Genomic DNA, 27637 nt, shown 5'->3' on the forward strand with positions numbered 1-27637 from the left:
ACTCCTTAAATCTACATCCAGAGACAGAGCCCTGCTCTGGTGGACACAGGGAGCTGAGAAGTCCATCCTGGGAGCTTGTGAGATTCCTGGTCAACCCCAGGCTGAAAAAAAATGGGGCTGAGCTACAAACAAACAGTTGTATAAAGGGTCCACCAGTTTACAGAACTTTCGTCGGCAGGTTTCCCCTTGGCCTAACTGCACTTACTGCACGAGTGCCCACTGCCCAGTAACACTGAGCCAGGTGAAAAGAGCATAGACGTGAGGCCAACAGAAGACAGTCTCTTTACATGAACTGCAGTTCAGAAGACTTGTTCTCAGGGAACAAAAAAGCAGGTCCCATCTTCCCTGAGATGGTAAAGCATTTTGCCTAAAGGTGGTCTTCAGCGTTTAACGGTTTGCAGACAAAAGGGTCAGAGGAAGCCATCAGCACTCTGGCTCTTTGAATTACGAGCCACAGACTTATACTATTGTTTTCACACAGTTTATTCAGACATTTAAAAGTTAAAATGTGGGCATTCCCCCCCAAAAACAAATTATCCCCTGCCACTCCCCAACACACAGACTACCTACCACCCTCCCATTACCTCTCATTGTCCATGCTTACCACATACTCTTGCAAAACACATAGGGGTCAAGACCCCAACTATTTGGTAATCCAAAGAAGCTACAAAGTTACACAAAAGAATCTCACTTCCTTTTCACTAGCAAACCATGAATGAAAGAATAAGGGGAAACACATTACCTTCATCCAGAGTTAATATTTCCCTAATATTCTTTTTTCTTCCTCTAAGACATTAAAACCCAAAGCAGTTTCACTTACTACTGTAACTCTGATAGTCCATTTTTCTTTTTCTTTTCTGAATGGCTAAGCTAGGACGTACTTTCCTTTCATAGCTGATGTTAACAACCTCAAGACTGGCAGAAAGCAGTCTCCCAGCTGTGGCTTGGCTATGACACTCTGCAACAGGCAAAGTTACCACATAGGTGCAAATGATGCTTTAAGAGTTATCAAAATTTTTAAAAGTAATAATGCATTAATATGGAGCCTCCACATTCTTCTGATGCAGCAAAAGTCCTCTAAAGGCGGTGGCAGCTGTGAAAGAAAAGGCACTTTGTGCTAAAATTCAGAGGGTCTCTCTAGAGAACACCACAGCAGAGAGGCCTGGTCAGCCCAGGCCTGCACGTGACCCTTTAGGGTGAAGAGGACCATCCCCCAGGAAGGCATCTGCAAAGGAAAAATTTGTAATCATGATTCCAAGGCAAAATGGTTACTTAAAGTTGTGAGAGGAGAAATACTAAGAGGATACAAATACAGTTGCACCAAAGATTGAGGCGTGAACTTCGCACGGATTTGCAGGCTGGCTCTGCGCTTTGTATTGGGCTCGTTCCTTCACCACTTGCAGGGAGGTCTGGACACGGAGCAGGAGCAGCACCTTAGCCAAGAGGGTTCGAGGCCTCCTGCTTCTGCCTGGGCTCTCCTTGCTGTGTTCCCAGGAATAAACCGAGGTCCTTTTGGCAGCACTTGTGGGTATTGCTAGTCCACGGCAACATCCAAAGGGATTTTCTAATACAGCCGTGAAGAGAAAGTGAGGGTTTTCCACGTGATCCAGGACTCCTTGGCAATCAATGCCCAGTGGCTTTTTGGGCCTTCTAAGAGCAACAAAGGATCAAGCTGGTATCTTCCCATCAACACTCAGAAAAGCAGCATGAGTATTTCAGATGGGTAGAAGGAAATCAAAATGGACTGAGGGTCTTTATCCTAGTACCATAAATAAAGTGCACCATGAATGGAGGCTATAAAAAGCTACTTGCCCGAGGCTGAGGTTTGGGGAGAAACTACCACCGTCACCCACTCAGAATGGTGGATCATTTCCTTCAGCCAGAATGCTGGCTACTGAAGCTTTCTTTATTGCTTTGTTTCCTTAGTACTATGGAACTTTTAGCTGTAAAGAAAAAAAATACTTGGTGGGCTTGGTAGCAAGCATATGTCACAAAATCACAGGAATTGGCTGATACTCAGTAAGTATATGTTACAATCTCAATGCTGGATGATGGCTGTTTTTCCCCCTTCATTCTGATGAACTTAGGAAAACTCAAGTTTTTTTAAAACATCAAATTGGCTCATGATGCTTCTAAAGAAGCAGGACAGCCGTTAATGGCTGATGTAGTAAAAATGGTTGTCTTTGTTCTACAGGTCATCAGATGCATCATGGAAGAGAATCCACTTACTATCACATTTCAGGAGTTTACCATGACACGTTGGTAGGTTCCATAAACTTCTTCGAAGCTCTTTCAAAACAGTTATGTGAGAAGAAAACCATGATGTTGTACAAAGAACTGCTCGATTTAGGATCCCATTTCAAGGAAACTACTTTGCTGCTTTCATGTAGGAAGGTATTGCCCCCCGCGCAGTCAGACCCTCAAAGCGCTTGTATGTGTAATTGATGAAGACCCAGTCTTTGTTCTTGTAGTCAGTGTCAGGGTGATTACTTGTTGCCACTGGGAAAGAAACAGATGTGAGAGTTGATTCACTGCCTTACCTTGATGGACTACTCAGTACTGACACTCAGTACATGACATTCTGAAGAACATATCACAGCTTCTATCTGGGAAAAGTTATTTTTCACTCTGCGAAATTTCTACATTTGCCTGCCTATGTTCTCTGAACCTCATGTTTTTCACAATATTTTAAAAGTTTTATTTTCTCATTTCTGTCATTTCAGATTACCTAACCTTTAATTTAATAAATAAGAAGAGAACAAATCTTTGTGGTTCACCCATCCAGCTGAGCAGGCTAAATATGGGTGTTTGTATTCACTACTTTCCATTCAACAAGGTCTCACTGCTGCCCTGCATTAACACTGGAAAAATACTTACAAAGAGCCTGCAGTTCCTCTCCATGTTCTCTACCCTGATTTGTAAACATCACCCCAAAATTTGGGGGAAATAATGCACTTATAAGGCAGCCTGAGGCAGTGGTAGAATTACCTGTTGGCTTAAGAATATCAGATTCTGGAAACTCATCGAAGTTTGAGGTATCATCAATGCTTTTGATTTCAATAGATATTGCAGCAGGCCTCTCTCTGCCAAGGACAGACATGCCAAAAATTACTACGGTTAGTAAACATATGGATCACAAGTAATCAAGTCTTTCTCCAAAAAAGACCCCTGGTCCACTGGCAGGCAGCATTAATTTCCTTTGAAAAGCTTATGACCACTGACCAACCACACCAGCTGACTACAACCAAACAAAACTATGATGAAAAAAATGTAACAATTATTCATAGCTAGGAAGAAAGACAAGAAAAATAAGGAGAGATTAAAATCCAAAGTTAGCACACTCTCCCTGACAGCCTGCCCTGTCTGCTGAAAAGGGAAACTGAACCTCTAAATGCCCCCTCGTGCAGGGCTCTGCCCCTCTTCTACCAGAAGTGCCAACGAAGTAGAGTGGCTAAAAGGCAAAGGTAGAAATCACAAGCATGCGAATTAGAACACTACTATGAAATGGATGACAACGTCATCTTCTGCTCAACCAATGAATGCTGAGGAGGGAGGTCTGTGCAGCGCAGGCAGCTCTCTGCGAGCCCTGTCCGCAAGTTTCACGTTTCCCCTCCACTCCCCCTCTGCGCCCTTCCCCACTCTATGCTTCTTCCACTCCTCTCTTCCTTCTCTGTCTCCCAGTGATAGCCTCCACCCTAGGGGCAGGGACAGTCCTGCTGGTGGCTCCTAACACTAGAGAAGTTGGTGTGTTCTTGGTAAAAGCAAGTGCAACACAATGCTTAGGTGGTCCTTTCACCGTGGAATCCAAAGTTCACTTCACTTTGGAAATGACTGCTGGCTTCAACGTGTCCCATGGCACATGGGTGACAGGAAACCCCAACTCCCAATCCTCGCCATGAATGAAAATCAGGAAAAGACCCTGAATTTCTAAGAAGCTCTCTTCCCATACTTGGCTTGCCAGTAGGGGTGCTTCTAAATTAGTATTAAGCAAACTACAGACTTTCTGAAATTATCCTGAAACTTTGTATACGGATATACCTGATATGTTCCCAGTCAACACCTTCAAAAAAAGAGTTACTTTTGATTTCCTCAACTCCAGGGGCTCCAATTCTATGTTCCCATTCACAGCAGAATCTGGAAAAGACAGAGGCCTTTCAGCATACCTCAAGTAGTCTCTTCAGAAAAAGAAAAGGAGAAATGGGAGGAAGGAGGGACCAACCCAGGAAATGATGAAAATTTTTAAAAATAGATTCACTCATGTTGAAAAGCCTGGCTGGGGGACAGGGGAAATGTTCTCTGATACCTCAAAATTAGATCCTTGGCTTTCTCAGAAATAGGAACTTCTGGAGGAAAAGTCAAAGTTTCTTTCCAGTTCATCACCTTCTTATATGTCTCTTGAGGGGTCTCAGAACAGAAAGGTGGGTAGCCTGTAATAAAAAGGGAACTTCGGAGCTCTCACATCCCAGAACTTTGAATCTGAGATTATTCCCCTTAATCTGATTCTAATATATCTTTAATGATCCTATATGTCCTTCCCTACATGACATGGACAGGATTTCCACTCACCCCAGGAAACATCTAAACCAATTGTTCATTTTCCCCCAAACTCCTAAACCCAAAGTGAAGTTGTGCTTCTGTTACCACTAGGGAGCCAGCTACTAGCTGGAGCTGGAAAAAGGAAGGAGGACAGAAGCAGAGTTGCAGAGGCGGGGCTCACTGTGCCCAAAGAGGAAAACGAAAGGATGAAACAACATCATTAAGAAATGACTCCATTCTAGGAATATCCTTATTTGGGAAAAGTGACCACCATGCCTCTCTTTGAGAACTACAGGTGAGAAGGATAGTCACCGTAATACTCCACCTGCCCTCTACACAGACCACATCCGCCTCCACAGGCATGCGTCCAGTGTTCCCAAAGACAACACAGCCAGACGATGCCACACCAGTCATTCACACAGATTCACTCAGGGCCACCACGGACAGATGGGCTCTCCTAGTGCTCAGGCATATGGCCAGCCCCACAGATGTGTCCCCTAAATACACAGACATACCAATCAACAGGGAGAGAGGTACGAGGGGTCCATGCTCTGAAGGCTTTGAGAGAGAAGGGGGGACAGCAACTAAGAAGTAGAGTGCTTGAGACACAGCCCAGTGAAGGCTCTCTGTATACAATGGGTGTTTAATAAATGCCAGTGAATGAAAGAGTTGCTAGATGGAGAGGATGGAAAAGTCGAAGAAAACCATGATAAATGATCAACAAAGCCACGAGAGGGTGCCAGGGAGCCATAATATAGTGGGATACATTTGATGGCCCAGCGTTTTCTACCTAGGAAACTTCACTTTAAAAGACGAGGGGGGAAAAGTGCTCTTAGATGACCCCCACCTGAAACAGTCTATTATCAACATAGGACTCTTTCCTGACTGCACAGAAAAAGTCCTCTGAAAGCACGCAACTTACCAATAAGCATTTCATACATGATCACCCCCAGCGACCACCAATCACAGAGCTTGTTGTACCCGGTCTGCATGAACACCTCAGGAGCAATGTAGTCAGGAGTGCCTACTGTGGAGAAGGCCTGAAACATGTACACACATCAGGAAGCCCAGCAGGAAGATGGGTGCCCAGAGTTCTGTTCTAGAGACCAAAGGCTACAAGTATCACCTAGAGCTACCCACAAACTAAATAAGCAGGATGGCCCAGCAGCTTAATGGCAAGTCTGGCTTGCCAGAGAACTTCCAAAATGAAAATAAAGCTTTGTCAGTGAGGTGAGAGACCATTCACTAGGTCAAAGGTATCTGTCGTAGCAACTAGTACCATAACTGAGCACCCAGTAAGTGCCAGGCCCTGTACTCCTTTTATGCTTATGAGCCTATGACAAAACTCAGCAAAGAGAACCTTATTCGCCCAACTTTGCAGATAAAACTCTGACACCCAAAACGGCTTTGCCCAAGGCCTCAGAACTAGTTAACTGGCAGAGCCTGGTTTGGAAATTAAATATCTTGCTCAAAACCATCCCTCTTTCCACCTCTTTAATTTGGAAAATCATAAAGGGAAACTTTATTATCAAAAGCTAAAGTTATAACCTATTGGTCAAAGGTTTATAAGTATCTGCTTATCAAACTGAAACATTTATGTAACTAGTTCTTAGAAGAGTATTTTCTAAATTCAAGTAATCTACTCTCATATACCAGGACTACAATACTAGGGGAATTACAGTCAAAAAGCCTTCCTGTGCTCAGCATTTGAGGGCTTACCACATGGAAGGCTCTAATCTAAGTGCTTTCCATATTATACAACTTCTAAAGTTAAAAGCTACAGCTGTGTGGACTTTTAAAAATACTTATTATGAAATACTGCAAATATACAGAAAAAAAAGCAGACAATACAACATCCATGTATACATTACCCATGTTAAAGAGAGGTTAATAATCTGTGATATTTGTCTCAGATCATTCCTTTTTAAAAGAAACAAAACTACAGAAATGATTAAAGCCAGAATCCTCCTCTCCCCACTGAAGTCATAACTATCCTGAAATCATAACTACCCCTGTGCTATGCTTGTATTGATATTTGTATAAATGACATATAATTTCTTGTATATTTCAACTTTTAATAAAGGGTTGCATACCGTACTGCATTATTCTATAGTGCTAAAACTTGTTTTTACTCCATATTATGATTTTGAGATTTATTCATATAGCTCTAGTTCACCAATTTCACTGCTGTACACTATTCCATTATACAAATGTCACAATGTTTTTTATACATTCTTCTCTAAATAAACACTTACATTGCTTCCAATGTTTCACTAATAACAAGTAACACCTGAATAAACATTCTTGTAACACGTCCTGGGCACTGGGTAGTATTGCTGGATCTTGCATCATGAGCATCTTCAACTTAATCAGACATCATCCAGTTGTCCTCCAAGGTGGTTACATCTATTTAACATGCCCAGTGGGATGAGCTCCTAGTGCTCCACTTTCACCAACACTTGTCTTTGTCAGACTCTTAAATTTTTACCAATCTGATGAACATGAAATAGGATCTTGCTGTTTTAATTTGCATTTCCCTTATTTCTAGTAAGGTTGAGTGCATATTCATATGTTGATTAGCCATTCAGTTCTTTTTTCTGTGAATTACTACTGTTCGGATCCTTTGATCATTAGTTGTTTTTTTCAGTTGCATCATCTTTTTTCTTACTGATTCCTTGGAATTCTTTCTTTTTTAGCTTTTCTTTTTGGCCTCACGGCTTGTGGGATCTTAGTTCCCCGACCAGAGATGGAACCCTGGCCCTGGCAGTGAAAATGTGGAGTCCTAACCACTGGACCACCAGGGAATTCCCTCGTAGTAATTCTTTATGAATCCAAGGCATTAATCCTGATTCATCAGAACATTAATCCTTTATAGTTTTATATATTGCAAATATCTTCTCCCAGACTGAGGCTTATCATTTTTTTTTGAGGCTTATCATTTTTATTATGATTTTTTAAGTTTGTTACATACCAAAAAATTACCAAATTATGAAGCATAATAAAATGAATACCCATGAGTCCAAATGAAGAACCAAAATATGTATCACTGATATTATTCAAGCTAACAGTGTACCCACCAGCCCATCCTCCTGCCTCTCCTCCTAACCCCCATGCTCAATTTTATGTTTATCATTCCTCTGCCTTTATCTTTTTTATTTTTATTTTTTGGCCACACCACGCGGCATGCAGGATCTTAGTTCCCCGACCAGGGAATTGAACCCATGCTCCCTGCAGTGGAAGTATGGAATCCTAACCACTGGACAGACAGGGAATTCCACTCCTCTGCTTTTAAAAAGTAATTTTGGGGCTTCCCTGGTGCTGCAGTGGTTGAGAGTCCACCTGCCGACACAGAGGACACGGGTTCGTGCCCCGATCCGGGAAGATCCCACATGCCGCAGAGCGGCTGGGCCTGTGAGCCATGGCCGCTGAGCCTGCGCGTCCGGAGCCTGTGCTCTGCAACGGGAGAGGCCACAACAGTGAGAGGCCCGTGTACCGCAAAAAAAAAAAAAAAAGTAGCAGGCAGGGTGAACAATTATATACGTTAGGCTTAACCTAGAGCAATAAATTTATATTAAGTATTAACTAATATTAACCTTCAACTTGGTACTAGCTGAATGGGATCACTTACGACAGGTCAAAAGTACAGGGCTAACTGACGTGTGTGTGTGTGTGTGTGTGTGTGTGCGTGCGTGCGTGTGTGCGTGCGTGCGTGTGTGTGTGTGGTTCGCGGGCCTCTCACTGTTGTGGCCTCTCCCATTGCGGAGCACAGGCTCCAGACGCGCAGGCTCCGCGGCATGTGGGATCTTCCCGGACTGGGGCACGAACCCGTGTCCCCTGCATCAGCAGGCAGACTCTCAACCACTGCGCCACCAGGGAAGCCCTAACTGACCTTTTGAAGACTGAAAGTTAGCTTTACTTTCTTCAAGTTATCAGAGGAGGTCATATGAGGATGACCACTTCTACTATAGATAGAGTAAAAAGGCAAGAACCTTAACCACAGCATGAGAACCTAAGTTTATTCAGATTAAAAAACATTAACTATTAAATAACACTTAACTCCAAATATGGAACTTGGGACATTTCCTTCCTTATAGACCTATAAGGGGTTCCTAGTAAGTCTGACATGACCCTTTGGCATATGTCAAAGGGCATAAAGCTTCTCAGAGTACAAGAATAATTTAAGGTATTTAAGCTTAATTACCCCCAAAGTTACAGTCGCCAAAGGTTAAATCTTAGTTGGCTTTAAAAAAAAATTTTTTTAATCACAGAAGATTCCTTACCTTTTGTTACCCTCCAAAACATAATTATCAGTCTCCCAATAATGCAGGAGCTACTGTTTAAGAAATAGTCTCTTAGAGGGTCTCAACTTTCACTGCACAGTAGAATCACCCAGAGCCCTTTTAAAAATCAGATAAGATACCGAGACTGTATACCCCAAACCAACTGCACCAGAATCTCTTGGGGTGGGACCCAGCATCAGTAAGTTCTGAAGTTCCCTAGGTGATTCTGGTATGTAGCCAAGGCTAAGATCTACTGCTCTATGAGAGACATAATAGAAGCGCCTGACCAAATCTGCTCCTGACATTCCCTAATCCTTAACAAACTATGAAAAGAAGGCTATGATGTGACTAGCTATACCAAACTTAAGTATCCCCAAGTTAATGTTAGAAAAGATATCACAGATTAATTTCATTTTCTACATTTCCAAAACCCAGGTTTAACATAAAAATCATAATATTCAAAGCATGGTCTTGAGACCCACTGATGGGCCTTAAATGAATCCAAAAAATGCAAGCCTTTCTTTTGATTCTTTCTTAATCCTAAGGCTTCCACTTTCACATATGACTAACAGGTACTTAGTAGCAACCTACTAAATGAGTTATTAAAGATACTATAGAGAACTCTAATTCACTATTTTACTAAGAAGTCTGGCCAAAACACTGTATTTGGCAAACCTGCCAAGTTACAACTGTATACACCAACAAGCAGAAGTGCCACTATTTCTAGCGAATACACATGCATGATCATCATTCCAAGTTAGTCATAGTTTTCCATCCCTGCTATTCTTGCTTTCTAATGACCAACTGCTATAGTTTAGCTTTACTATTTTCAATTTGCTATTGGGTTTCTAGGAAAGCCTAAGTATGTAGTGATACACATTTCTATTATATCTGGTCAATAATTCTCCAATAACTAGACACTGGGATATGTGCATTGCATTTTATGAACCAATGAGTCAGAATAAAAGTTTGCCTAGACAGCAGTATTTCACTGGTGAATTTGTACTATTTAAATAAATTCCAACATGCTATTGATATCAAGGTAAATGCAATAATGTTACTTATTTTTAAGCTTGTGGGGCATAATTTTATGTGTATATACTCAAATACTAGTAAAGTAAGCATTTCCCTTAAATTTCTCTCCAGTTTTTATCACCAAGTTCCTTTTTCCACCATAAAGTAGGAAAGGGTGGGGCAGGTGAACTGATTTGACTCAGTGAATCAAACTTTTTAAAGTTTGAGAACCACAGCCTTAAAGCTCTGGGTAGGTATTTGTACTTAGTTTCATTTTGCGAGAACTCCATCTTAAATATAACCCCTTTACCACCATAAACATAGGGAAAAGGTAAAACAGGAAGGAAAGGGGTTGTCACCAATGTAAAAGGTCAGAATGAGGTCATCCACTGAAAATGTCACAACCAGAACAACCTCATATTATCTGCCCTCCTTCAAAAGATTACTTTTGGCGCTACCAACATAATGACAGTGCTCTATTAAGGTAATTTAAAACAAGGAATAGGTAAGCTGCAAACATTTATCAAATGCAAATTTATGTGCATACTTTTAAACTGATTCATACTTGGTTTGTAGCATTTAAGAAGCCACAAATATTACTTACTAGCTGACGTCTGTTTCTTTTCCAGGTTTCTGCTTTCCTTTTGGAATTCATGTTCTGAAAAGCTAAAAGCAGAGAAAACAAGTTCTAATCAAAGTTCAGGAATAAAGTTTACTACTTTTTTAGGCTCTGGTTCAAGCCACATGAGACCCTCAAGTCTTGCTTTTCTGCCCATACATCAATAACTCTGGATGACACATTTCCCAGCAAATTCATAAGCCCAAATCAGAGGCTCTAAAGCATTAACTCAAAGAATCACACAATAAGAGTTGTAAGCCACACTTCTATGTGGATCAGGTGGCCAGAGAGGACACGGACAGACCTTAAACAAAATTACAGGGAATTTAATCAGAATCACAGGGAATTCAGTCTCATCAGAAGCAAAGGTCCCAAAGTGGACCTAAAACATTCACAACTTCTCAAAATTACTATCAAATTTCCAACAGTAGTAACTTACATAATCAGAGACTTCTGAATATATAATACACTATGGACATAAGCTTCTCAAGGATGAACTGTAATTTTACTACAGAGTTTCAATGGTTTGATAGAGTGAAAGTAACTCATAAACTTCTTTCTGCCATGACAGAAAGAAGCACCAAGGATAAATATAATCTGGAGTTGTTCCCAGGACTCTTTCCTCTACTACTTTTGCTTGCCTGCTCCTTATTCATCCCTTGTAACCTTCTCAAGAGCTCCAAAGAATGCTCTTTTGGACATCTGCCTTTAACACATTTGGTAGCCTTCATCTTGCCTCACCATATAGTACAAATCACAGGCAAACCTGGGAAGGTATTTTTACTCTCTAAAGACTCAAACTGTGAGAATCTCCTAATCCATCCCACATATTTTGGTTACCAGGGGAACAGCTCCCAGTTAAGGGATAAAAAGGCTAACATCACTGTTGAACACTTACTGAAATCACTGGGGAGGCTGTGGTTCAGATTCCTATAAAATTCTGTCCTATGTGCTTTTTTCAGTCCTGTGCAAAGGCCAAAGTCAGAAAGTTTCACGTGGCCCTATGGGGAGGAAACAAGGTAATGAATGGATGAACATTCATGGATGTGGAACAGAACATTATCTTCTCCAGCTCTGTGCAGTATCCATTGCAGCTCCACAGCCAAAGGATGCTGCTTTTTCTTTTACTACAGGGAGAAATATATAATAGCAAACAAATTCTTTAAAGATCACCCCAAATCCTATTATACAAATAAAAGTATTTTCATTTTTGCACATTACCTTTGTTTTTGTCCAAATATAAACTTTAAAACTAGTTGAAGCCTCCATGGCATCTAACTTTTTTTTCACTTTTTTAAAATATTGAAATATAGTTGGCATACAATATTATATTAGTGTCAGGTGTATCCACAGCATCTAATTTTACTTCTTAAACTAACTCAATCAAATATTCTTCTGTTTCTTCAAAATCATCTTTAATGTCTACATAATATTCAAATGACTTAGTACATCACTGTCTACCTATCCCCCAATACTGGATGTTTAATCCACTCTCAAAGCACCCCTGTGCCAGAGAGGGCCTGTGTTCCCAACCCTAATCACGCATGGTACAGAAGATGGTCTTAATAAATGGCTGTTAAGTGATGAGTAAATAAACAAATCTTTGTTCATATAGCTTTTTCCCCACATGAGTTATTTCATCAGAATAAATGCCAAGGAGTAAACTATTCCAAAGACAAAGGGAATAAACTTTATTGCACAGTTATTGACAAATACTGCCACACTGTATTCCAATCATAAGTCTCTGACTTTATCATTCTCTTCAAAGAAAACTCACACCTCCTGTGAGCCAGGCACCATGCCTTTAAGTGTGCTGTCTCATTCTTAAGCCACACTTCAGACTCAAGAGTCATTAAATGACTTTGGGGTGAAATGGCAGAACCAAAGCCAGAAATCAATGCTCTCTCTCTCCAGACCAGGATTACTTAACCTCTCCAACCCCCTGATCTCATCTGGAAAATGGGAATAATGATATCTTCCTGGCAAGAATGATGGGAATTAATGCATGTAAGTAAGGCTCCTAACCTGGTACCTGGCACATGCCTAGCCCTAAGGAAGAGGAAGGTGTTCTTGGGGTGGTGAGATTTTCCTTGCAGGACATTTGGTCCACGCCAAAAGGTCGTTGATACTTGGCTCTGTCCAAAACCATTTGGCATGGACACTTTGGATTGGACCAAATTGCAAGGAACTTTTTGCATGGACCAAACGTCTTATGAACATTTTAGACAGGACCAAGTGTCCACTAATCAAAATTTTAAGTAGATAAGGAGGTAAAACCAAAAACAGTGGAGGGACTCCTGATGCTCAGGGATCTATACTGCTTGCTCAAGGTCACACAATTAAAAGTGATGTGGCCAAGGTCTGAGCTCCAATGACTCATCTGTGGTCTTTCCATGATACCACCTTCCTTCAGTCCGTAGGGTCAGGTTTTTGGAGGTTTTTTTTATCCCATTAGGGGTGTGTGTGTGTGTATGTCTATCTGTCTGTCTTTGGTAAACCACCAAAGACAAAAGACAGCTTTGGGCCTGCTAACCTAGTATCCTCCTTTAAGACTTGCAAATAACCTGTTCTGCAAGCCAAGGAAGTGTTTTATAGTTCTCATAATTACATGATTTACCTGGACACCTCCAAGAAAAAGTGTCTTAAAAAGCAGTGCCGGGGCTTCCCTGGTGGCGCAGAGGTTATGAATCTGCCTGCCAATGCCGGGGACATGGGTTCGAGCCCTGGTCCAGGAAGATCCCACATGCTGCGGAGCAACTAAGCCCGTGCGCCACAGCTACTGAGCCTGTGCTCTAGAGCCTGCAAGCCACAACTACTGAGCCCATGCACCACATCTACTGAAGCCCATGCTCCACAATGAGAAGCCACCACAATGAGAAACCCACGCACCGCAATGAAGAGTAGCCCCTGCTCGCCACAACTAGAGAAAGCCTGCGCACAGCAACGAAGACCCAACGCAGTCAAAAATAAATAAATAAATTTATTTTTAAAAAAAAGCAGTGCCTGGAGCAAGTGCTATTCAAACCTAAATTTTCAGGGAACTCTGTAGCTCTTCTGAGTACACAGGAGGAACTCAAAATGTCTCCATTTTCCCTTCTATAATCTACATGGCTAAACACATATATGAGCTCTCCTCTACAAGTCTGGGCTAGCATATGGTAGAGAGCATGTCTGCACCAAACAGGGTTCCCAAATCCACCTCAGCTAGACTGAGTCCCCAAGCTCTTGGCCTTCAGTATGTTTGCTGACCTTGAACACAGACTACGGCCTACAACTAAGCGAGAACTAAGGCACCTGGGGTACAGGACCAAGGCATCTGAACCCAAGACCACACAAAGTAGGGCTACTGCTTTGTTAAAAATATATCTGGGACTTCCCTGATGGCGCAGTGGTTAAGAATCCGCCTACCAATGCAGGGGAAACGGGTTTGATCCGTTCGGTCCGGGAAGATCCCACATGCGGTGGAGCAACTAAGTCCGACAGCCACAACTACTGAGCCCACACACTGCAACTACTGAAGCCTGCGCGCCTAGAGCCCATGCTCCACAACAAGAGAAGCCACCGCAATGAGAAGCCCACGCACCGCAACGAAGAGTAGCCCCCACTCACTGCAACTAGAGAAAGCTCACGTGCAGCAATGAAGACTCCAGGGAGCCAAAAATAAATTAATTAAAAAAAAATAAAACCCTTCTATCAGGCACAGTTTAAAATATATATATATATATATGAATCTGAACTTAAGGACAGAAAAATAATTTCATATACATTAACATTTTAAAAGCAGAATACCAAGCTATTTACTTTTACGATGCTAACTAACTGTACCTAAACTGACACAAACAGAAAAGGTACTGAAGCTATTTTACTAGAACAGTGGTGATCTTCGAACGATAACATTATAGGTATTTTTCTTCTTTATAGCTCTCTGTATTGTTCAAACTTTCCACTACGTATAGACATTATTCTTAAAATAAAGAAAAAACTATTAACTAGAAGAAATTATCTGACAAACCTCCTACCCTCTTTAAACAGAAAGATTAAGGTTTTCAAAGAAAGTAGACCAAAACTTCAGATTTTTCAAAGACTGTTATCAAAAGACAGTAAGAGAGGGCTTCCCTGGTGGCGCAGTGGTTGAGAGTCCGCCTGCCGATGCAGGGGACACGGGTTTGTGCCCCGGTCCCGGAAGATCCCACATGCCGCGGAGCGGCTGGGCCCATGAGCCATGGCCGCTGAGCCTGCGCGTCCGGAGCCTGTGCTCCGCAACGGGCGAGGCCACAACAGTGAGAGGCCCGCGTAACGCAAAAAAAAAGAAAAAAAAGACAGTAAGAAAGAAAAATACCCTAGGAGTTAAATTTACTTTCCTACTTTAAAGAAAAATTCAGTCTAGACAACAATTCTATGTACCAGAACACAACAACCTAGAATTTTAGAGCTGGAAGAGACTTTGGAGCTTCTCTGGATCAATATATTCACTTTATAGATAAGTGAGATCCAGACAGTGGAAGAACTTGCCAAGGAGCATCCAACAATTTAGCAGCACAGGGATTCTCTTCTGATTTGCTGTGAGTTTAAGAATCAGGCAACTAACCTCATTTGCATGTCTAAAGATGACTAAAAAGACGCCATCACAGAGACTGAGTAGGACTCTGCCTTAAGCAGAGGGCACAGGATTTGGAACCTGAACTTTGTAGCAGATTATTGTTGCTGTCGCCTCACTTCCTGGTTCTTGGCTGGGATCCTCAACAGATGAGGTTGCCCAACATAAGGGTTCTCAATAGGTGATGCATTAGTATAGTTAATTATATGCTAAGAGAAGATGACTATCTTTGGCTTTATTACAAAATAACTTAAATCAATTTTATTCTTCATCATTTTCCAAAATGTTCTTTATCTTTACGAGGAACTGTTCAGTCAAATTATGGAATTCATAAGCCTTTCAGAGAAAGTAAGTAAAAGCAAACTTACCTGTAAGAAAAAGAAAAAAATGTACCGGGTAGCTCACAGCTCCCCTACTGTGATTACTGCAAGCCACGCAGGTGTTAAAGCAGAGGCTGCTCAGACAGGTAAAGACACGCTGATCAGGCTGCTACTCCCCACAGTACCTTGCTGTCCAGGAGAAGGTTGTCTGGTTTGATGTCTCTGTGGATGAATCCGAGTTGGTGGATGGAGTCTATGGCTAATACTGTCTCTGCTGCATAAAACTGAGTCTCCTCTTCTGTCAGTGTGTCTTTCTTCATCAGCAGGGTCATCATGTCCCCTGGAAACAAGATACAAAGTACACACACACACACAAAACAACACACGAATAAATGCCAGTTTTCAATGTGTCTCCCCTATCTGCCAATGTAAGGCGGTGCTAAACAGGCCTCTGCTCTGTCCCAGAGATTACCCACTACGGGCGGAAATGCCCAATATGAGCAGAAATGGTAAGCAGTTTCTAACACTTACAAGGTAAAATTCACAGCCAGGGATTGCACAACACTTTCACCTAAGCTAACTGATGCTGACCCCTGAGCTGTGATTTCCCTTTTACTTTGGAGAAAGAAAGGAAATTCCTCTCACACTAAAATAAATAAATAAGTAGACAGATAAATAAATTTGCTTAAGATAATTTTTTGGACTGGGGAAAAAGCTACTTTACTTTATACTTTGCACAAATATCTGCAAACTTCTCTCTACCTAGAACCAAATGGCATTTCCACATAGGCTGCACTGCCATTATCAGAGAGAGGCTGAAATGCCAAACAACAAAAACATAAAAATTCTGGGAGGCTGAGAACAAGCTCTCCAATGTTTATTCACAAAACACTAGAACATAAATTAAAAGGTGGGATTTAGGTAGCAAAGTGTTACTCAACAAAAGCTAAATATGAACTGAAAATGCTACAGACTAGGATGTGTAATAGCTGCCTCCCAAAAGTACACGGTGAACACGTCCCTAGATCAGTTGGGTTTTTTCTCCAGTGTTTTATTGTAGGTACTTAAATATATACCAAAATGCTTTATGCAACTTTTACAACACAACATCAGTATTTTAGCAGTTAAAAGGTAACCTTAGTTTTCTGCAAAGTCAAAATTTAATTATTTCTGCTTAATACCATCAACATAAAATGGTGAAAAAAAGATTCTGATCCTAACTCAAGTCAGACAAAAGGAAAGCAAAGGAAATATGAATAAGCAGTTTAAAGCTAAAAGAAACAGGAAATATTCAGTTTAGATCGCATAGGAAGACATTTATATTAGAAAACAGGGAAAAGAGATAGAAACCTCTGATTTTAATAGAGCGCCGTGCTGCTTTTTAAATTTAATTTATAACTTTGAGGGAAGTTTTGTATTCTTGGAGAAAAGTGGATATTTTACCCTTGGGCAAAAATTAAGCCATTTATTAAAATGCTCCTTTTTGCCCCAAAACTTGAAAAACATGATTGCCTTATTACTCCTGGCAGCCAGGCATTCAATCTGGAGGCACATCAGAGACTCAGGCTAGCTCTAAGTTATCTGTGAGGCCTTAGAGCTGTGGCCCGACCTGTGTGGGCCTTGCCCAGATGATCAGAGCGCTCAGGCCAGGCAGTCTATGGCTCTGCAGGCCAGCTCCACCAGGTGCAAAGGGCAGGGTCCAGGAGACAAGAGAGTCTATGGAAGATGGTGCAGGTAAGGTTTGAGGAGACACATGTCAAGGGGCCGGCTGGTTGCTGAACTGGTTCTTACTCCCGTTTAACGACTGGCATCTAAATGTTAAAAAGTTTCTCCTCATTCTATCAGATAGATTCTTTTCTAGCCTTCATCAGTTGTTAATAAAAAGTTATTGATGACCCTAAATCTAAACTAAAGGTTGTCACAAGATCAAATATTACACCACAATTATATTAGTTTTGCTATAGAAGCAAAAAAGAAAAAGTTTTCTTTCTTTCCTACCAGTGTGCTCACAGTTTGTCTGCTCACTGGGAAACAGACTGTGTTCCCCAGAACAGATGTATGCTCTGTTCTGGGTGTACTTTGGAGCTGTCTCAGACGATGCACATGCCGAGTTACATAAAACTTGAAATCTCAGAAATGAGAAACTGATTGTGGCTACTAATATAGGTAATGAGAAATTCACTTCTTATAAGTTATAGAAAAAAAGTTGAAGCAAAGAATGTAATAGCTTCAATTCTGTCACTGGGGTAACTAATTATACATGATTCCACTGACAGGAGGGCAGGCAAAGCCCCTAGTTTATTCCTATATATTTAGAAAGAAAAAGAAAAGAAAGAAATATCCATCTGAAATTATGACAATGAAGGAGAAGGTTACTTTTACGGCCCTAAAGGTGTAGAAAGGCACCCCAGCACAGACAGGTTACTGACCTCCTTACAGACCTAAAAAGATACAGAAAGCAACTTTGTGAGCACGATTAAAAGTAGAAAGGAGGGTTAATTGATGTGATAGAGAAACCACAAAACAAAAAGGAAAAATGACCTTTCATCGTCAAGTAATTACCTCCAGGCAGGAACTCCATGATTAGGTAGAGGTTTAGCTTATCCTGAAAACTATAGAACATTTTCACAACCCACAAACTGTCTGCCTCCACTAGAATGTCACGCTCCGCACGAATGTGGCCAACCTGGAGGTACACGCATTTGATTAATGACAAGACTTGCTCTGCTTTATTAGACTGTATATTTGTTTAAACAATTTAAATACTGTTTTGAGTATTAAACTGTGAAGATACAAAAGATCTAATTTATGCTTAGGCAAACCTACTAACTCAAAATTGACAACATTTGACTTGAAGGTATTCAGTGATGAAAACTTGAGTGATGAAAGGCTTAAAAAATGGCAAAATCAATGGCTTGAATGCAAAGGGAAACTTTAACAGTGCTATAAATGGAACCTTTGATTAGTTAAAATTACCATCCTTTTGCATATCTTTTTGTCCTAATAATCCTTTTTGATAGAAACAAGTCCCCAAGATGAGACTCTCTAAACACATCCTCCCTCAGGTCTTCAATGACATCTGCAAAGACAATGCCCTGGTTGACAATTCCAGAATACTCTGATGCCACAGCATTCAGTTCACTGCTGTGCACACAGGATGTGCTCGATCAGTTCTTACTGAACTTAAATAAAAGAACACCTAAGAAAAGTTGTAGATTCAAATTTATGACCTTGCCGTTTTCTATTTTTACTGAAATATCTAGCGAGGAAGACCAAGTTGCCAAACGTTCGGGAGAATTAATTTATTATTATCAAGTTTACCTTATCTACTTTAAGCATATAATAGTAATCAAAACACTGCTGCATATTATCAAGTCCCACCCCCTCTCCTCTTATATAAAGTGTCACAAGATGCAAAACTGGGTTGAATCAGGTCTAAATTTATTAAGACCCAGTCCAATCCTTGAATAGAGGTTTTGACCTTAACATATGTTCCAGGGCTGGACCTCCTAGAATATGTTCAGAGGTAAAGATATACCAAGTTCACAAGCCGGCACTTCTATTGGCAAACTCAGCCCATGGTTTTTGTTTTGAGACAATGTGCTGTATGCTTGTTTGTTTTACTGGGATGTCTTTACCAAAGACACAGATCCCAGCCCTCTCTCCTGTCTTACACCTAACCTGCCTCATTCTTCCATGCTAACTCCCACAGGCCTAAAAGTATTTGAGTTTTCAGTTTCTACCAAAATTGTTCTTTAGGAAACTTTTAAATAAATTCAATGTCTTAAAACAGGGGTCCCCAGTACCCATCTGCAGCCTGTTAGGAACCGGGCCGCACAGCAGTAGGCGAGCAAGCGAAGCTTCATCTGCTGCTCCCCATCACTCCCCATCGCTTGCATTACCACCTGAAACATCCCACCTCCCCCCGCCAGTCCGTGGAAAGATTGTCTGCCATGAAACCGGTCCCTGGTGCCAAAAAGGGTGGGGACCGCTGTCTTAGAAAATTTACATTTTTACATCTCTACTTATGGTATGAGGGTGGGAAAAATGGAAGAGGATAAGGGTGATAAGGAACAGTGCTATAAAATCATGAAGAAGCCAAGTAATGCTCTGAGGAAATGCTCATGCCAAAAATGCATTGCTAAAATGCAGACCTGGCTATGACCCAGTCAATTACTACACGAAGACCATACACGGCAGCATTCACCCACCTCTGCTTCCCTTGTCTCCTGTTAAGGCCTCTACCTACTGTAGGGATGTACGGAAAAGAACAGACACTACCACTGCCACTTGTCACTCGCCTTAGAGGGCAGGATGGTGACTGCAACATTCTCAGTTTGTCACAGGGAAAGCTACAGGTACTGTGACCACACCTTGCCCTTCTCTTCTGGGGCTGAGACAGCAGCTAAGAACCTCAAGATCTAGGGGTGGAGTCAGGTGATTTTAGGGTAGGGGTGGGAAGAGCCAGAGGTGCAACTCACACCAGAGGTTCCCTTTCCCCTGTTCCATAAATGTTGAATGGGGTGGGGGAATCACATGCTAGCTGCTACCCTGGGCACTAGGGAAGCAGAGATGAAAGTCAGTCTTTGGTTCCATCCTAACACTATACTGGCATCACAACTGGAGGTTTTCCTTTTGCACTGGAAGAGAAACATGAAGAGACTAGCTACATGCTGGTCTCTTATCCTTTAAAATTTATTTTCCAGGTAGCAGAAATTTCCATCTTGTGGGACAGAATAACAACCTGAACTCTCAGTGGGTAGCTGTAATTCCTGCTCAGTTTTGTAAGAGCAAGCAAAAACTTTTCCTCTGGATAAGCCACCTATATCTACAAAAAGTTAGGCTCTGAATCTATACTTTGTCAGCCCCACCCAGAAGTGATGGATTTGCCCCACAAAGCTGCTGCATGCTTCCTCAAGACGGCTGACCCAGGTAGAGTCTGTGGCCAGAAACTTTAATTGGACCACACTGAGATCAAACTTAAAGAGCTGAGTCCATCAGCAAGGTGAGCTACTAATTTAAGTTAATGCATCATTTAAAATCTTAATTTTAAACATTAAAATTTTTAACAGAACAGACATGTCCTTTATTTTCATGTAGAAAACTTTTAGAAACTGATTTTGAGGAAGGTACAGTACTTGAGCAAATGTTTTTACACAATATGTTTGGATCATCCTGTTACCACTTCTGTTACCTCTGGCACATGCTATGAAGGATTAATAAGTCAAACTCATGATGTGTACTTCTCTTTACAGTTTTATTCTGAACGGTAATCATTTGATAAAGGAAGATTTTGAGTCTTGCTTAAAACTACAGGAAATATATCTTGTAAAAATAGAATTTACTTGTGAAATACAAAATATACTGACTAATCAATACAGCCTTACATTTTCCTTTTCAAGATTAACTGAAACTCTTTCAGTGCCTACACCCATATCACACACTAATTTTTAGATATAAATTAATAGGGCTAGTGTGCATTTTGAATAAGGTTGGTGTTAGCATAAACTATACTGTCTGAAGATATACTGCCAGGGTATTTGATACTCTCGACCAAAATTCCTGGGAGTCTAAAGCTTCTGGGTAATATCGGAAAATTAAAGAGAAAATTAAAATCCCCAATTTTGAGCTGGCGCTTAAATGAAGGGCAGAGAAGCCTTGGTGATTACACCTCCTCTCGAGCAGCAGGAAGGACTGGGTGTGGGGCTGGTCTCCATCCCGGCTCTTAGGCTCTGTATCCAGAGGTCTCATTTCCATGGGGTCTCTCTGCCCTCCTGTAGCAACTGGTATTCTACAGGATATTTGCAGGTGTCACCCATTACAATCTGTTCTTAAGCAACCTGCTAAATTAAATTAGATTTATAGAAAGTCTGCATTTTCATTTTTAATGTATTGTCCAATATTTAAAAATCTTAGTTTATTCTACATGAAGTACTTAATGCATCTTATAAATCTATTTGCAAAGTAGGTTTGAGGTTTTAGAAAGTATCCTTAATCATTAAAGGAGAATCTGCATTGCTCTGCCTTTTGCATTATATTTTTTCAAATGCATTCCAAAAGAAGACTGGTCTTAGGTAGTGATGAGCCACTGAGAAGACCCAACTTTGGTTTGCATGTACAGAATGAAGCAATGTAAGACACGTTTTAGATCGCAAATTCTAAATTCTAATTGCTAAGCCTCAGTTCCAAGGTGTATATACAACTTCTATCTCTCAGCATTCAGTAAGGAACATGCTACCACAGTAAGAAACACCTCAAAAAAAGCCTCCTGATGACAAGGACAGCTCGTGATCAACTGGGAGACACAAATATCAGATATTTCTCTAGTAGGTTTTCAACTTTAAAAAGTCTGCACATGATGTAGAGGCATTATTTGTACTTTTAAAATACATGTAACTCCTTCTTTTGGGGAGAAAGAAAAGTAATATTACATGTATATTCATACATGACACGGCTAAAGAAAACTAAAATAGGAATATACACTTCAATTAAGCAAAAAGAACAGTTCTAGGAGACAGAAATTCACAAGCTGACTAAAATCGCTGCTTCAGTTGTGCTCTTACCTGTTCTTTTTCAAGCATATCTGCTTTACGGAGTATTTTCATTGCATACACATGCCCTGTATCTTTCTTCTGAACAAGCCGCACCTAAAAGTTATAAAGAAATGCCAAAAGTTCACAATGCCAAGCTAATGCTTTCATGTGTTATAGGAAGTAATGTTTAAACTGGAAAAGTACTGTAATTTTTATGTAAGCAACTAGCAATAACAAAGCAGAAGAAAATGCTTTTCAATGTTCCAAAATGGATATATTACACACAGTGAAGTCAGTGCTGGAAACATACTCAAATATCTCCACATCTGAACAGCTCTGGCTCCCTAGCTGAACAAATCAATCTAATTTTAAACCCTCACTGTGGGAATTCCCTGGCAATCCAGTGGTTAAGACTCGGGGCTTTCACTTGCAAAGGGCCCGGGTTCAAACCCTGGTCGGGGAACTAAGATCTCGAAAGCCACGTGGCATGGCCATAAAGAAAAAAACAAACCCTCACTCTGGAACTTAAGGACTCATTAAACCCATGGCACATGTCAAGCAGTCAGCTCAGAAAACCTAAGGAAATGATTACAACAATGTTTAAAACAATAGCAAAAGCTCAGGTATAGAAAAAAAAAATGCCTGGAAGCATTATTAATAGGATAATAGCATAATTAGGGAAATAATAGCATTAATAGCATAATCAGGGAAGTAGAGTTTTCTGCAGTTCTTTCTCTTTTCTATTTTCAATTTTTTTTTTAGAGAGAACAGATAATTCATGATGAAAAGAAAATAAATGGTCTGCAAACCCAAACAAAACTTCTTGGAAATTTCCTGCACATCCTCCCCCTCTTCCCCCAAGATATGTATGTTTTCTTCTCCCTGCACCATTCTTTATGTTCTCCTCGAGTCCCACGTCCCCTCCTCACTGAATAGAAAGCTCTTTTAGAGGTGGTCCTGTACCTTTCCCTCTCTCAAGGGGCCAACACGGATTCTGAACCATGAGGGATCAATTTATCTTTCACCTGTGCCTTTGAATATGTACTCACATTTCCCCTAGGTACTGGTTTTTAATACTATGCTGCTCCTTTTATACAATGATAATGAAACTAACACATCAGTAGGTCATCCACTTTGGGCATTTTCCATGAATGGAGATGATCTTGCATGGGCTCATTCAAACCCTCCCCAACAGACTGCTCTTGTGACCAAGCAGGATGCACATGCAAGACCAGCTGGGACGAAGTTGCAAATGCTTTCACTCTATACCACCACTTACATAACTTATTTCTATAAATTCTGTCACCTAGGGCCATCTTTTTAGAGCTGTACCAATCTGGCGGGAAGAAATAAAGGGTGGAGATATGCTGTGAGTTTGCTCCTGGAGAGGCAGTGTAATGCAAAAAGCAAGACCTTCAAGATCAGGAAGACCTAGGCCCTGCTTCTGGTACCCCTGCTCAATGGTTATGTGATGCTGGAACATTACATATCCCCTCGGAGTCTTAATCTCATCGTGTATAAAATGAGTTACTGTCATGATTCTAGGAGAAAAGCACTCAGTAAATAATAAATATTGATTTCTTTCTACCTTTCAACTCTCCCTTTAGATCAATACTTAAAGCATCAACATCATCTCTGGAAAAGCAGAGAATAACCAGATCCCTGGGACAGTGGAGAGGGGAAGAAAAAGAAGACAGAACACTTAAGATGTGGGGCTGGCATGCTTGACCCACGCACTCCATACTTCCGTTATATCAAGAATCATGAGCTCATGGTGTTAGAAGCTTTGAAGTTCTGTGGTATTTCTGTATTTGACAAGTCACTGTGGTTTTTTTACCTCACCAAATGCTCCTCTGCCTATTACTTTTAAGGACTCAAAATCTTCCAATCCAAGTCTTGTTCTCTTCAAACGAAGAAACTCTGTTTCCTTCCGAGCATGTGCTGATCTCCTGAGTCGTTTCTAATGTTTAAATAAAGAGGGAGAGAGGTGGGAAGGGGAGGAGTTGGAACTCTGAACCTCTGCAACAAAGTTGTATTTGTGGTTTAACCCACCTGCAAAGCAGGGCCACACCAGACTAAGCATCATCTGTTCATACATGAAAGCACCACAGAATGACCCTTACGAGATCACTCCTCCCTTCCCAGGCCTTCAGATACAATAACCAAGCCATACTGAACAGACGGTGCCTCCTCTGAGGGCTGACTAACCTACATCAACAATCGACTTTTCTAAAGCTTCTAATGAAGGAAGGATAAACAACCAACATTTTCCTTTAACCCTCCTTATATAAAAGTGTGGTTTTTAAATTTCCCTCTGGATTTTCTTTACAGATTGTGGTTCATTTTATGCATTAACTTTCTACTGTTCCTACAAGTCTTGGGTATTTTTCACCATTTTCCTGGGTTCTATGATTCATTCCTCTTTTTGAAAGCATTTCCACTGTCATTTCAGTTCCTTACATGGTTTCGAGTTAACTATATTTTCTGCCACATCTGTGGGCATTGGAGGGAAGGGCTGATTTGAGAGAGATTTTGCCTTGACAAAGATTTTAGAAATTTTAGAAATTTGCCCCACTTCTATGGAGCCTTTTCAGTGAATTAAAAATGCTATAATTTTCTTTTTTTTAATTTTAATTTTATTTCATCTCTTCCTTTTCTTGGAGTTCTAAAGCTAATTAATTTATTACAACAGAGCCTAGAGAAGTCATCCTCTCCTGGTACTTAATAATTAACTTCTCCCTCTGCATGAGTACCTAAATCCAGAAGCACTCCTGTTATTGAGTCAAAGCCACTCCCCTGTGCACCAAGGCTAACAACTTGCTGGATAAGATATGATCTGCCATGCTGGGTTTCAAGGAAAATTTTTTCAATATTAATTACCTCTTCATCTTTTAGGCCTTCTTCTTCCATCACTTTTTCTAACTTCTTTTGTCTAAAAATAAATAAAGACATATGAAATAACATTTGAATGATAACTTTCCGTTATCTATATGCAAACAATTTTTTTTACTGATAAAAACAGGTAAATCTCAAAATGCTTCATTAAAACAACAAATTACAATTATTAAGACAAAAAGATTCTCACCCTTTGTCAGTTCTACATTTTGACAAAAATTATATGTTAATGCAACAAAGAATCTTATTTCAAAATGAAAAGTTCTCTTTTTTTGGTAACATTTCCTCCTTAACAAACCACAGACAGCTGGTGTTTGATAACCTCTTCTATCAGGGCGTTTCTCTCCTTGTCCCTGACTGAAATCTACTTCCTTTACTTTCACATCTTCCTCCTCCTCCCTGCCACAAGCAAAGAGTAATAACAACAAAGGTAAACACAGAATTTGGAGATTCAAGGGGGGGGGGAATGTTCAAAAAAGATGACTGGCACTGCTGTTAAATCTTAAGACTCTAAATCCTTGGAGTACTAAACTTTAGAAACTGCATCCAAGAATGTTTTTGATCTGTATTCTCATACTGATTTGATAAAACTAAAAGAAACAAGTAAAACTTCCTTACAACAAATTCCACACAACTTTTATTTATTCGGCATAATAAATGAAAGCACATGGGCTGGAATCTCCTCTATCACTTATCAGCAATCCAGACAACAGGCATGCTGAGCAGAGCAGGGAAGAAGTACAAGGTACACGAAGCAACAGCCTGTGGTCTAGCGCAGCTGAGGCACACACAACTTGCAATGTCACACTAAGGTTGGCTCTTAGTCTGTAGACCTCAGAGCTATCAGAGGCTTGTGCACAAAGGAGTGGTGTGATGAGGTTTCTATTTCAGAATGGCAGCCCAAAGTAATGAGCTGATGGACTGGCAGGGAAAGCAACTGACAAAGACGGAGGCAAACTGGAAGCTATCGTTAGTCCGACGGACAATAAATACCTGGAACTAGGGCTGGAAACCTAGAATGAAGTGAACAGAGCTACTGCAAAGATAACCAACTGGCTGAAGGAGTCAAGGGAACAGTCTTAGAATTTCTTGTGTGGGAGGATAATGATGCCACTAACCAAGACAGGAAGCACAGAGAGAGGAACATGGGAAGATAATGAGTTTTATTTTAGTCAATGAGTATTTATTGCTATAATAGTATTTAGTTAAAATGAATATTTTTATTTAATTATATTTAATTACTGTTAGAAATCATATTATAGTACAAATCCACAGGCTGAGATGATAAACAAGAATTTGTGTCCAAACTCCCAGGAAGTGAAAAGATCTACTCTGACCGTGACGGGAAGAAGAAAGCATCTGCATGGCTCCCAGTCTGCTCACTTTTCTTCTAGTTCCCAGAATATTTTGGGATATGCATCTTTGTGTGCATATGTATTGGAGGGAGAAGGCTGTACTATTGGCAATTTCAGGAGTGAAAATTATTCCATTTCCATGGTTAAATAGTTGAAGTAGGGAAGAATAAGAAGAGTCAATGCATGGCAGGAACTATAAGAACTCAACCATGGTCAGCTCCTTTTGCGCCTTGAGTATCAAACACCATCATACTTTCTGACTATATATTCTTTGAATGACCACACCAGACTGTGACAGCAGTCCAATGTGCTATCACACAATGTGTGTCACAGAGACAGCCCAAATTTTAAAACTAAACTGGACAGTATTCTACAGCTCTGTTGCAAGTGTAATTAAACTGGTCTCAGTAGATAACCTGCCTGAGAGTAAAGTTAACAGAATCAACACCTTGATCACAATCAGATTCTTTTCTTCTTTTTGGCCACGCCACGCGACTTACGAGATGTGAGATCTTAGTCCCCTGACCAGGGATTGAACCCAGGGCCTCAGGCGTGAGAGCTCGGAGTCCTAACCACTGGACTGCCAGGGAATTCCCCTCAGATTCTTTCATTAGAGAAAGTATCCAGAAAAAGCCTCTATCATGCAAAATTATCCATGGTAATGATTTATTGGGACCAAGCAACAAAGATCTTGAAGACGCAAAATTGGCAAACACGGTGACGTCTTACAAAAGGCTTACAAGTGACATCCTCTGTAAGACAATACCAAGGAATTACTAACTTGGTTAGACTCACGTTGGCATTGTGATGACAAGAAAATGGCCATATTTTTGGACATGCATACTTAAGTACGTAAGATTGAAATGACAGATGTTTGAAATTTGCTTTAAAGCACAATAGCAAGAAAGAATAAAATGGAATAAATGAAACAAATTTAGCAAAGTCTTGATAATTACTGAATCTGAGGGATGACTATATGCGGGCTCATTGTATTAGTCTTTCTACGCATGTGTTTAAAAATGCCCACAATGATTAAGAAAGGCAGGCCCCTCCACCACATGTCTCTCTGGTCGCAGGGCCCCGCAAGCTAACACTCCAGCCTTTGATGAGGCCTCTTCAGCTCAACTCCAGTGTTCCAAAGCAGAACCCTGGGAGGGAGAGGCACTTTCACACACAGAGGCCACACCCAACCCCACTCAGCAAGGCTTCCGGGAGTGAGCTCCATTTATTATCATGTGAGACCATTTCCCACGTGAGATGGTAAGTTCTTTTGAAGGCAGGGACCACATCTGAATCCTCCTTCTCCACTAAGAATAATGCTTTGTACACAGCAACTTTTTAAGATGTATGTTGCTAAATTAAAAAAAAAAAGAAAGAAAGAAAGAAAAAAGGTCGGAACATGTCACAATGTACACACACATTCATGACTACTTCTTTTAATTAGCCCCCTTCACTACACCTAATTTAGACTCGCCTCCAAGCACAGCT

The 27637-nt window shown here is 40.7% G+C and overlaps 1 protein-coding gene across 2 annotated transcripts in view; it reads right to left on the reverse strand.

The window, feature by feature from the left end:
- Nucleotides 1-471: 471 nt before the first annotated feature.
- Nucleotides 472-27637, reverse strand: part of STK38 (serine/threonine kinase 38) — a 42183-nt gene continuing 15017 nt past the window's right edge. For both annotated transcript variants that reach the window (XM_030870911.2, XM_030870910.2), the window contains exons 3-14: nt 24780-24831; nt 23737-23859; nt 21930-22013; nt 17929-18052; nt 15552-15706; nt 11348-11450; nt 10435-10496; nt 5459-5576; nt 4304-4427; nt 4039-4134; nt 2989-3083; nt 472-2499 (exon numbers count right to left, since the gene is read on the reverse strand). In XM_030870911.2, coding sequence (XP_030726771.1) covers nt 2369-2499; nt 2989-3083; nt 4039-4134; nt 4304-4427; nt 5459-5576; nt 10435-10496; nt 11348-11450; nt 15552-15706; nt 17929-18052; nt 21930-22013; nt 23737-23859; nt 24780-24831 — 1267 coding nt within the window. In that variant the 3' untranslated portion in view covers nt 472-2368. The remainder of the gene's footprint in view (nt 2500-2988; nt 3084-4038; nt 4135-4303; nt 4428-5458; nt 5577-10434; nt 10497-11347; nt 11451-15551; nt 15707-17928; nt 18053-21929; nt 22014-23736; nt 23860-24779; nt 24832-27637) is intronic.

Source organism: Globicephala melas, chromosome 11 (assembly GCF_963455315.2).
Source record: "Globicephala melas chromosome 11, mGloMel1.2, whole genome shotgun sequence".
NCBI lineage: Eukaryota > Metazoa > Chordata > Mammalia > Artiodactyla > Delphinidae > Globicephala > Globicephala melas.